This window comes from Amyelois transitella, chromosome 2 (assembly GCF_032362555.1).
Source record: "Amyelois transitella isolate CPQ chromosome 2, ilAmyTran1.1, whole genome shotgun sequence".
NCBI classification, from domain to species: Eukaryota; Metazoa; Arthropoda; class Insecta; order Lepidoptera; family Pyralidae; genus Amyelois; species Amyelois transitella.
This window is the reverse complement of record NC_083505.1, coordinates 9904291-9916842: the sequence shown is the minus strand read 5'-3', so window position 1 is coordinate 9916842 and position 12552 is coordinate 9904291. Positions and strand designations below refer to the sequence as shown.

Sequence of the window (12552 nt, the reverse complement as noted above, 5' to 3'; positions counted from 1 at the left end):
CGAGTAAGCAAAAAGAAAAAACAAATAGATGATATCAGTGTTAAAAATTTCTCATGAAGCTTTAGAGCCGATGTGATATGCTGAATGTCTTTGCTATGGATGAAGTAGATTAAGTATTATTTTTGCTTGGAGATTAACTACTAGTGCAATCCGAGACCACAAACGGAAAAAATGGGTCAAATTTTACAAATATCTAGACCGGTTTGGGCTGTGCTTTGATATGTCAGTCAATCAGTAGGTAATCTTTTATAGATATACGAAATTCTAACTTAAAAAGACAAATAGAACAAATAAAGTTTACACTACCTACAATAGTGCAAAAATTTGCTACCTGTCCAGTACTATTTTTTTCAGTAGCATGTTGAAACTCAATTTTCTGTTAGAATACTACAGAATATATGGATAGGGTTCACAACGGCCCCCTTCATTGGTGGACGTCAGTGATTTATTATGTCTGTGGCTTTCCTTCAATGTGTTTTTTTAAAATAGATATTAGTACCTATATATTGATCAATAACTTCTTTATACAACCACTAGCCTAGCGATTATTGATTTTCATGCAAACTTTCACCCCCCATTTTAATATTATAAGGGCTGATATATAAAAAATCCTATGATATATATAAACGCGGATTATTTACCACATGCATACCAAATTTCATTAGAATCGGTCCAGCAGTTTAGCTGTGAAAGCGGAACACAGACAGACTTTCACATTAATTATATATGTAGGGAATATGACAACAAAACCGAATTATATACTATTAATTGTTTTCATTACAGGCATAGGACTGCGACCATACGGACTGTCCCTGATATACCTGCTGCTGTATCTGTTAACGCCGCTTATAAAAGTTTCTCCAAGTTGCAACCAAGGCAAAGGTAAGACGGTGCTAACCCGAAAATTCCTAATATTTTTTATTTAATTTTTATATGTGGGCAAAAAATTTTTTTTTACATTTTAGGAGGGTGTTGTATTTAAGAACAGTGTAGGACGCCTACATACATAATCCATTTCTATATCATTTATACACTCGCACAACATAATACAGTTCAAATTTGACCATATCGTAAGATAATAAATAACGCTGAGCTATCATTCCTAGCTAATGTATTAAAATGTTTGCTGACAAGACTAATGCAAAATGCTGTAAGTGATCCAGGTGTAATCGAAGTTAGTATTTAAGTAAACATTTGTTTGTAAAAAAAGTTTTATTTAGTTTCGAAGGGTCTTTAAAATAGTATATTTAAGTGGTCCAATACGCGCCTATGTATAATATCCGGCGCTATAATCTATTTTGAGCGAATTAATGTGAATGCTATGTTGCACCGCACCAGGCAAAAATATCTCGTGTTTGCACAGCAATAGTGTGAGAGCTATTGAGGCCGCGCACAGAGCACCAAAGGGCGGCGCTAACGATCTTCGCTGCTCTGTGTGGCCGTCGAATGTAAAGCTTATCACGGTTCGCTTGCTTATGTGTGTGATTGGAGTATGTAGGTTAGTAAAATATACACAGTTTGCTCGTTTTTATTGCAATTATTAAAGAAGTTTGTTTTCGGCATTACAAAATTATTTTTTTCAAATGTAAATACTTCATTCTGCTACATCCATACATAAATAAATCTTGAACTTGTTTCATTTACAAACTATATTGTACACACGTGTAAAATCTTTATTATTAAGTATTTTGTTTAGTATTTATAGAATTGGACCACCCCATCTCTTTCTCGTGGATGTCGTAAATGGCGATTCAGGGATAGGCTTATAAACTTGGAACTCTTCGTATACGCGATGGGCTAGCAACCTCTCACTATTTGAATCTCAATTCTATCATTAAGCCTAAGCTGAACGGAGCCTATCAGTCTTTCAATAATGCTGGCTCTGTCTACCCCGCAAGGATATGGACGTGATTATATGAATGAATGATTAAGTATTTCGAAACTTGTATTTACTTTTTGCAACTGCATTAGTTGAGATGCGAACGTATAGATTCACGTGTGGAATGCATTTACATCCAGAAGTGCAAGAGTTCTGACTGGCTCAGTTTTTACCAGACTTTAACAACTTACTTGTCGCCTTATAAAATAAAATACATTAAGGTTTACAGAAATAATATGAAAAAAAGGATTTCTCCATTAACCTAAATTGATAACATCCTCATATATCACTTCTTTTACAGGTTTCTGCGGGCGTATTCTTCTGTTAAACGTGCTGGTTTCTATCCCGCTGTTGCTAGTCCACGTAGGATGGCACACGGCGCTTGCAGTGTTCTCTCCCTATGGGTCCTTGGTGGAAACCTACCCGCTCGTCCAGCGCATCGGACACAACCTCGGTCTTGTCAGCTACGACGTTATAGACCCGCTGATGGCCGTACATTATCTTGCACCAGAGGTACGTTTTCTTTCATGACTATTTATACTATCAATAAGCCAAACAGCTCAACGTGGCCTGAAGTCTTTTTAAGTCTGTTGGCTCTGTATACCCCGCAATGGATATAAACGTGATTATATATATATGTATGTTATTTAAAACGACCTCTGTGGCGCAGCGGTAGTGCGCTTGTCTGTGTCACCGGAGGTCCCGGGTTAGAATCTCGGCCAGGGCATGATGAGAAACGAACTTTTTCTAATTGGCCTGGGTCTTGGATGTTTATCTATATAAGTATTTATTATAAAATAAAGTATCGTTGAGTTAGTATCTCGTAACACAAGTCTCGAACTTACTTCGAGGCTAACTCAATCTGTGTAATTTGTCCCGTATATATTTATTTATGTACTATTTTTACTTATCGGTTAACTTAGGGGTCGCTTTAAACAGTAGTTAAGTAAAGTTGTATGTGAGAAGAGCAACTTTTCAAAGAAATAACTGAAGCAAAAACAATAAAGAACATTAATAGGTATTTACGAACTAACGACGAAAAATAGGTCTTTAAGCTTCTATGAGTACTTTTTTATTTATTTTTAATACACTAAAGAGGAACAGATTTTACATAAATTGTAAACCTGATAAAATGTACTACTATCTATATTCATATATTTCTTTTCAGTTAATAATGACCCTGACTTCTGTGCTGGTGTATGTAGTGGTGCGAAAACTAACACAGGAAAGCTCAGGGGAGCCGGAGAAGAAAGAGTCGAAGCATCAGCAATATCCTACTCTAACTAGTGCTGGTGAGTACTGTTGTACAACATATTCCCTTCATCATAATTATCAAGGTCATTTGTTTTGTAAACAATTTGATCTAAAGAAATAATCCTGAAAAATATGAAATATTCTGTCCTATATTTAATATAACCGGTGGCGAGCATATTTAAAAAAAAAAGTTATTTAGAAAAGTTATTTAAAATAGTGTACTTAACCAGCCTACACTAAACTCTTAGCTTGTGTTGTGGGTTCAATAGATGCATATCTACAAAAATAAAAGAAAAAACAATACGCTGCTTATGCTTTTAGATTGTCTCTAGTAGTTTAACCAACCCATTTGTTCCAGGGAAATACCTGTGTCTCTTCCTAATAATGTTCTCCGGTATAATGCGTCCCAGTGTCACCTCCGGTATATATTTCCTGGTATTCATGGGCGCGGCGACAGCGTGGGCGTTAGGGCAGCCACTAACGCGAGGGTTCGCGGTCGTCGGAAGATGTTTGATGGCCATCATGGCTGTTCATGTACTGGTGTTACTGGTCTATCAGTGCAATTGGCTTATAGAGTTTTATCCGCCGGATATGAATATGGCTAGGTAAGTATTTGTATTTGAAACTATTTCTGACCCTGTCACAATTTGAATATTTAATCTTAATTCCATCATTAGCCATTCCGCTGAAGGTGATCGATTCTATTCTTCGATCCTACTGTCTGCGATGATGGTGTGGCCGAATAGCTCCTTAGTTAAATGCCCCGTGACAATTTCTTTTATTAAATATACAAAAAGAAGCTCTACTAGTGTTGTAATATTTACAATCCCTAATATGGTATAATCCAAACCTACCAAAAAATATTTCAGGCAATTATTTTTTTTATTTAAAGAAATAAAATGTCTTCATCTAAATAGGTCGAAACTGACTTTATGATTATATGATTTATTTCAGATATTTTGGATTAACCCAACTGGTTGTCATCAACGATACAGATCCGCACAATTTTTCGTACGTAGTGTCAGAAGACCAAAAGTGGGCGACACTTGCAAGCCCCTTCGTGATATTGTTCACATATTTTGTGCTCGGGATTGAAACCCGGGAACTCCTCAAACCAAAGGTAGGAATAAAATGTTATAGCATTGTGGTTAAAAAATTGACTTGTTTCTCTTGACTAACCCGATATTTGCAAAATGCTTGTTAAACTAAGTTTCGATTGGGAGTTTGCTTTTTTTATACTGAGTACTGCCTTTAGCTATGCCAATAAAATGAAATTTATTCATTTTTTAAAATATAAATGAAGAGTCTAGCGAGCGCAAATATCTTTAGAGTCTTAATGATTCCGAGGTCGAACTTATAAGTATTTAGTCACCAAACTAACATGCAGTTTCTGAACATGTTTATCTCCTATGCTATCAAACGGGGATGTTAGCCGAAAAGAAAACTCGCGCTGACGGGTTTAGAGGCGGGCAAGCAGAATGGGTCTGTGTACCGTGGAGTCTCCCTCCAAGGCAGCACTTACCGTCAGAACCGCGAAAAATGGATGAAAGCCACTAAGAAGATAAGAGTAAGCCGCCACACGCACCTTCGATGTACATACAAAACGTGTAGTTCTTTTTTCAAACCTTTTTTGTTAGTATTTGACGTTCGCTGTTTTGATTCCTGTGGTAGGCTCATTATTTAAAAAAAAAATAGATTTGGCCGTAGTTTTGGAGGCAATGCAGGAAAAAAGCATTTATTAGTTAAAATTAGTTTTAGTATAGTTTTAGAAAATTATTACGCACCTCGTTTGTAATTTCTAGAATTATTCTAAGGTGTATTTATCAACATATTTGTGACTTACTTGTGACTTGACAGTTTTAACTGCATGTTTGTACATAATTTGATTCCTGACTCTTTTATCATCATCAGAGGTTGGATAATCGAGTGCAAATCACTAGCTATTTTGTGGTAACAATAAGAACTTAACAGTTTATTTTAAGATGCTATTTAGATTATGATTCACAATCGTCTTGTAGAATAAATACCTAAACTTATATTTTTACTTTAGGCAAACATGTGTTCAAATATCCAATATCTGACATGCACTTCTTTTACTTTATAATAATTTCAAAGATTTATGCATAATAAATTAAAATTTTTATTTTTTTATGTTTGCAACCTGCTTTCATTCTTTTGTAGGTTGCATTTAAGTACATAAATTCAAAAGCACTCAGCGGGAACGCCGATGAGACCACTCCTGTAGGTATTTCATTGTTTTTTATAGCTTGGCAAATGGTGACGGGATTTCTTTGACACTAATTTTATAATTGCGTTAAAAAAATAATGCTTTGCTTCTCTGTTAAACACATGGACGTTCAATCGCACATAACAGTGTCCCATAATCATCCAATAGGGATTTAATTTTATTTATGACTATCTACAAACCCCCTTTTTGATGATTAGTTTGTCATAATAAACAATGGAAAACTTTATCGCTATTAATTAAACTCTTACGCTAAGTTTTCATTGTCATATCATTCCCACAATATGACTGAAAATACCGAGCAAGGGAGATGGCACTGCTGCTCTATGTTCTGCACTGATTATATACCTATGTTTTTTTAATAAGTGTTGTTTAAATTCTCTAAATGTTGTGCACTATGATTTGTTACTCGCTAAGTCTTTGTGTATTTGTTTTCTAATCGATGTTACATGTTTTTTCGTATTCAGGTAGTATTGTATTAAGTAAGCTGATTAACCAATTCAAAGCAAATGTGAAAAATATACTTGCGAAGTACTATTTTAGCTGGACTTAAATTTGTGTTGTAATAGATCACAAGAGTTAAAGCTATTACATTTCATTAATATTCTAATGGTTTAGTTCTTCATCCTAATGTTAATCCTGGTTACCTCTTCACGTCTGGAGAGGAACCCGGGGGGCGCCTTAAGGTTATCTGATTCAAATATAATTTGGTATATAAATAGATGCCTTCCATTTTATTGGAACCGGAAGAAGAGAAGGGGAGAACTTATTATTAAAGTTCATGAATAGCCCCCAAATTTACTTATTTTGATTTATCCTGATCCCTGAAAAATTGTAAAGCCTTCTAATGTTACTATTATGGTGATTTAGCTGATGAACCGCACCCAAAGCAGTCCCGGCAAGCGTTGGTCCAGCGTGAGGATGTCCCAGCGGCCTCTGCGCCAGGACTCCACCGGCTCCGTGGTCGTCATGGGCGAAGGTAAAAATTCTTGGATCTTCTTTCTTCAAAAATCTTAGGGAATCTGCTGACATTAACTTAATTAAAAATATTTATCTTGCCCTTGTTCAATCCCTCTTAACCTATTGTATACCTGTTTGGGGTGGAGCTGCTGTAACACACCTATTAGAGTTAGAGAGAGCTCAAAGAGCTGTTATTAAGGTTATGTTACGCAAACCCAGAAGATACCCTACAGATACACTGTACAAAGAATCTCAAATGCTTACGGTAAGACAATTATTTATTCTTCAGTCAGTTCTCCGCCATCACAAAACAATTGTACCCTCCCAAATAAATCAACATAGAAGAAGAATACGAACCAATGTGCCTTCATTCAAATCTGCATTCGCCCAACGGCAAGCTTCATTCACTGGTCCCTTCTTATACAGACACTTCAATAATTTAAATAAAATTCTCAATATGAATAGAAAAAGTCTAAAAACGTCATTGAAAAATAACTTGATAGCATTGGACTACCTTGAAACGGAAAACATACTTAAGATTACAAGTTAATTTAGATAGTGCAAATTTCAATTTTTGAATACTCACTGTTTTATTATTATGTATATTATATATTTTTATAGTTCTGTATGGTTTAATTTTTATTTATTTTTATATATTTTTTTTTCTTCTCTTTGTCAATTTTGCAAAGACAAATAATAATAACGGTAGTAAATTGAGTTACTACTTCTTAAAAGAAAAATTGAAAATGTTTGTTAAAACTAACAGCTTATAACTTGTACCATACGCCAGAAGTCACTTGCGCTGCGCACTTTGTGTATGCGATGTCTGGTACTTACTGATGAACAAATGTGCTGCTACCCTCCAAGCTTTGTAATAAATGATAATCATAATTACTGTATTAAGATCAGAAATAATGTTACCTAGTTATTAAGACCATTATATGGGGTGGAGGGTTGGCAACCTGAGATACAGGATTTATCCTAGTTCAGGTGTCAACCCACCATATTCATTTTGTAACCTACCTTTTATATTTATTTACCTAACTCTGTTTATGGTGAAATAAAGATATATTATTATTATTATTATGTTTCTCCTCTTAGATTTCACGGGTCTATACACCCCGGATTTTTGAGAGGCTTGCGTGGGGATATAAATCCAACACGTAGAGGCCCTTTGGAGAAGTTGATGTTATGTTGTTCTCCTGCCAAAACCCGTTCCCGGGCATATCAATAGATGATATGTCCATGAACAGATCTCGGCAGGAGGTGAAGCTATTACAAAATAAGGGAAAAGGATTATGGTTTATGGAGTTGACGTTTGGATGGATTTTAACTGGGCTATTGCTGGAGAAGTTCAGACACCTGCCATAATCATGAATACGTGACTATTATGTGGCAGGTGGTGACTCGCCACTCACTAAATGGGCCCCTCAAATCAGTCACCATGATTAGCAACAAAGGGGCAACATCGGCGTGGGTGGCTAAGGATGTCGAGAGGTGAGACTGCGAGGCGTGAAATCATGGTGATCCAGTCAGGCACCCCCGGCGTTATGACATTTTACACTTCCATCCTTCGAGCGTATAGCTCTCGCGACTCCACTCTGACCGGCCGGTTAAGGCAAGCCAGAGGTAGGGGTCCTGTCCCTCATCGGTTTCCACTCCGACCTTGGCGAAGGAAGATCGGAGGCGAGGAACAGGGGCCTCCCCTGGGAGCACTCAGGTCCGTGGGGTCGCTACTCCCCAACAGCTCGCCACAAGCTGCCCTGCGGCGACTGATTGCACTGGGAAGGTGACCCAGGGGGCGATGGGGTCGTCACGTTATTATTATTCTACCTCTTGGTGATAATTCCGGTAACATAATATCAGTTTCTTTTTTCTGTATAATGTTTCAACTCGAAAATATAAATAACAGTTTAGGAGTTTAACCTTGACAATCGTAATGACTGGAGGTACTTATAAAATGTAATATTTCAGAATCTACGATGGTTGAAATGGACGAGCCAACTTTACTGGATGACATCATATCAGCTATTATCGACTTTTTTCAAGTTCTAGTCAGGTAATGATGTATAACTTTAATTAATTTACAAAATATAGGATTTAAAAGTTTTTATAACGACTGCAACCTTTGCCAACTCTTTTGCTCCCATGGAACTTTTCATAAAAAAGTAAACAATGAAAACATTATTTTCTTTTTAGATCGTCGTACATAGCGACTACGATCACAATGATGGCGTGGAGCATAATGTTCCACTCGTGGCTGACCTTCGTCTTCCTCATGTGGGCCAACATTGTTTGGTTGCGCCAGAATCAACGCTCCTTCATGCTCAAGACCAGTCCCGTACTCGTATTTTACGCGATGGCGTTGCTGATCTTGCAGTACATTTACGGCATGGATCTAACGGAAGCAGAGCTGCCTAGTAATATAACGGTGGGTATTTTATGGATACATTGTTTAACACAATTAATTCAAGACTAGAAATATTAACTTTAAGGTATTTAAAAAGAAACAGAGTATCATTTTAAACGTATTTGGGTACCTTATTTCTGATTTTAAATACACATTTGGTATGAAGCTTCTAACTAGCACATTCGAAGCGAATAATTCCTCCAAACGAAGGGTGTAGCCTGGACAAACGACAAGAGTATGATGATTCTTTTCAAACTTTTTAGGAGGTGAACCTCCGTCAAATAGGTGTGGCTCGAGCCGACGGCGAGCCCTGCGTGCCCTTGCTGATAAAGGCGCTATTCACGTGCATGTTCTGGGTGACACTCCGGCAAAGGGTGCAGGAAATACGTTCAAGGCGGCAATCAACCGTCATCTCTGATATGGCCGCGCCCTTTCAACTCACCGTGTCTACTGCGGCTAGTGGTAATTGTAGCCTATATCTTCTTTCTATCGCTTTATAATCATTAAATATACGATAGCCTCCATTAAAATTTGTACTATTTCTGTAAAATCTCCCTGCGGTTTAATTTTTATTGACTGAGAAACAGACGGAGGAATCATTTTCTCATTCCTAGAAATATATATATTGATTATGTATGTAACGAGTGCATCATAACTCCGAATCCCACCTCAATTTGTTTTAAATTATACAAACATGGTTTTTTTTTAACGTGGCCCACAGATTATGCAGCATTTATTAAAGAACATATTCAAATTATTTCAGACATAATATGAATCATTTAAGTACTAAATATATCTAACGGGTTTGAATGCAGTACATCTATCCTTCTCTTTTTTTTGGCCATGGTGGTGTCATCATTTATATGCTGCTAATATGCAAACTTCCAGTGATAAGTAATAGCAGGAGTAGTAAATACGTGATTCATTCGAAACGATAGTCTGATTTCTCTTCGTTTATTTTTTAGAAAAATATTACGGAGAGTTAGTATCCGCTGTTCCACGAAAAGTTTTGCTATTGTTGTGTGTTAAAATGTGTTCGTTAATATCTAGATTGTACGACTATGTATTAGATCGCGTTCAAAATAATTACCTCATTAACGTGTTGTACCGAATGACTGCTGCAGGTCTGGCTAATGGTAAATATATAAGTGCTGAATTTTGTGATCGTTCTCAAATTAGTTTTTTTTTTTACTATGCACAAAATAAAAAAATACAGTCTGATAACTTAAACATCAGACCCCTTCTTTTTAAATAATTATGTGCAATCTAAATTATGACATTTTTATTATTTTATATCTGCATTTTACAATAGAAAAATATAAGTTAAATATCAGTCTACTTGAATTATATTATATTAAACTTCAATTTAATTATTTAAACAACAATGTCTACATCGAAATTATTTCTCATCGATTTACAATATAAGTGCACTATTTTTGGTTCTATAACATCCTTTATTTTTAATTTCATGCAAGAGATCATTTTCTTTATTTTAAGCCAGTCTTTTACACGTTTATAAAAAAGGTTGGTAAGTATATTTTTTGTTATAAAGTATGTACTACTATCTGTTCTATTTTATATTAAAAACAGTGTACCAAATACTGGCCACCTGCATTATTTTTAAAACGTTTGAAATTAGAATAGCACCAAATCGCTAATGCTTCTTTCATTTCTCTTTACCAGTAGTGGAAGCACAACGCGAAGACGAGCACCACTCCCGTCTTCTACGAGTACTGGGCACGACCTTACGTCGTCTTTGCGCCCGTTACTGGATCTACGTGGTCGTGATAATGCTGTTTGTTATTGGCATCACTGGCGATCGCATGACGATTTTCAGAATAATCTATATGCTACTGTTCTTAGTGTTTATGCTCATGTTCCAGGTAAACAGGTTTCTTTTATCAGTTTAAATTTCATCTGTCATTATATTAATTGTAATTTCTTTTCGATAGTTATAACATTGCAGTTTCACTTAACATAGCTTTTTAACCTACCCTTTGTATCATTATAAACTATATATAGGTATTTTCATCTTCCAGATAAGCTGGTATTACTGGCGAAAACTGATGTACCTGTTTTGGATAATACTCATCATATATTCTATGTTAAATTTAATATTGATATACGTTTATCAATTCGACAACTTCTCTACAATCATAGAGAACTACCTGTTGATAAACAAGACATTGTAAGTATTTCTGATTACATTTTTCAACAAAAACAGTGAGCCTACAATTTACCACAAATTATTGAAATTCATCAGTAATGACCCTATATTTAATACCTCATCTTAGGTTGGTCTTATAAGTCATCTAAGGTTGAACTAATATGACGATTTCGGCAGTTGCTATAGTCGCCTGTCGTACGTACCTTACTCCGATTAACAAAAATGAGAGATTTACACTTAAAATGTTATTATATTTATAACTACATTAATTAATTAACCCATTTTCAGACAACACGATTTGGGATTGGACACATACGACCCGGCAGATCTGTTTGTAAAGTTACTGACACCAACTCTATTTCTCATCATCACTATCATGCAGGTCCATTATTTCCACAAAGATTTCATGGTGCTGTCGGGTCCAAGCACGTAAGTAATCTTTTAAAAATGAATAAAGACATTCGACATTTAAATCCTTGCCCTTGTTAATGTTATAAGTTTTTAAACTTTTCTTTTTCTTACAGAACCAAAGATGTAGAATCTAATCGACAAAGTCCGGGTGCCGGTGGGTCTACTATAAAAGATGATGATGTAAGTAAAAAACTAAATTCTGTCTATATTCTTAACTGATATTAATCCCATTTCTATAAAACAGAAAAAAAATTAGGTATATGTTGAGGAGTTGGATTATTTAAACTCTTATTTTATGATTCAAGCTAAAGGCTAAAACAGAAAAAAATATTAGGTATATATTGAGGAGTTTGATTATTTAAACTCATATTTTATGATTCAAGCTTCCACCTCTACCTTTGGAAGAAGAAGGTCGGTTGAATAGAGATGCCAGCATCAGATGGAGTAAAGATGCTGATGTTAGAGTTTTGACTGTGAGCGACGAAGCGCCGCAAGTTAGAAATATTGAAGATCCGAATGTCACAACACAAAATGCCAATACCAGAACACCTCAAGATGCTAAAGCTAGAAACGTGAACGATTCTGATACCAGAAGATCGGACACAGAAGCAGATCACTCTTTGGGAATGTCGTCAAAAATACAGAAATCCATTATGCGGTAAGTACTCATCCGCTTATCTATTTTGCTGCAAGTATATATTCCAATATTATATAAGACCAAATATCCAATATTATATATAATATTGGATATTTGGTCGATTGAAATGGTTTGTTGATTGAAAATGGGGGAACAGCAAACCGCACCTATAAATAATTTATAGGTGCGGTTTGCTGTACCTCCATTTTTCTACCCCTCTATTTATTTTAACTAATTTGACTTTAACCAATTTAAATATATTTTCTATTATTTTCATATGAAGAAACTCGCGCACGTCACGCACTTCACGAACGTCACGCACGTCTCACATATCGCAAGGGTCTGGGGACTCCTGGCAAGGAACCGCTTTGTTCATACAGTGGCTCAAGGAGAAGGGCCGTGGCATCAGGTCGAAGTTCAACGCGGTGTATGACAAAATGCTGCTGTATTTGCATTTGCATTTGATTAAGATTATCTTCATAGCACTTATGCTACTCTGTGTTTGTAATGTGAGTATGAACTTAAATTAATTTTTGTGAGAACAATCACATTGCAGTATTTAAAAGATCGAGAAACCTTTAACTTGGTT

At 35.8% G+C, this 12552-nt stretch overlaps 1 protein-coding gene across 8 annotated transcripts in view; it reads left to right on the top strand.

The window, feature by feature from the left end:
* The window catches only part of LOC106143684 (piezo-type mechanosensitive ion channel component), a 49852-nt gene that overhangs the window by 12024 nt on the left and 25276 nt on the right, over positions 1 to 12552 (top strand). For 5 of the 8 annotated variants that reach the window (XM_060946343.1, XM_060946335.1, XM_060946340.1 and 2 more), the window contains exons 1-13: positions 3497 to 3738; positions 4088 to 4253; positions 5315 to 5374; positions 6249 to 6357; positions 8313 to 8397; positions 8538 to 8769; positions 9012 to 9210; positions 10432 to 10631; positions 10788 to 10936; positions 11204 to 11344; positions 11440 to 11506; positions 11710 to 11984; positions 12247 to 12472. In XM_060946343.1, coding sequence (XP_060802326.1) covers positions 3518 to 3738; positions 4088 to 4253; positions 5315 to 5374; positions 6249 to 6357; positions 8313 to 8397; positions 8538 to 8769; positions 9012 to 9210; positions 10432 to 10631; positions 10788 to 10936; positions 11204 to 11344; positions 11440 to 11506; positions 11710 to 11984; positions 12247 to 12472 — 2130 coding nt within the window. In that variant the 5' untranslated portion in view covers positions 3497 to 3517. Of the gene's footprint in view, positions 1 to 783; positions 883 to 2180; positions 2393 to 3047; positions 3172 to 3491; positions 3739 to 4087; positions 4254 to 4565; positions 4715 to 5314; positions 5379 to 6248; positions 6358 to 8312; positions 8398 to 8537; positions 8770 to 9011; positions 9211 to 10431; positions 10632 to 10787; positions 10937 to 11203; positions 11345 to 11439; positions 11507 to 11709; positions 11985 to 12246; positions 12473 to 12552 lie in introns of those variants that run through there. The other 3 variants (XM_060946359.1, XM_060946336.1, XM_060946352.1) reach the window with 3 other exon arrangements.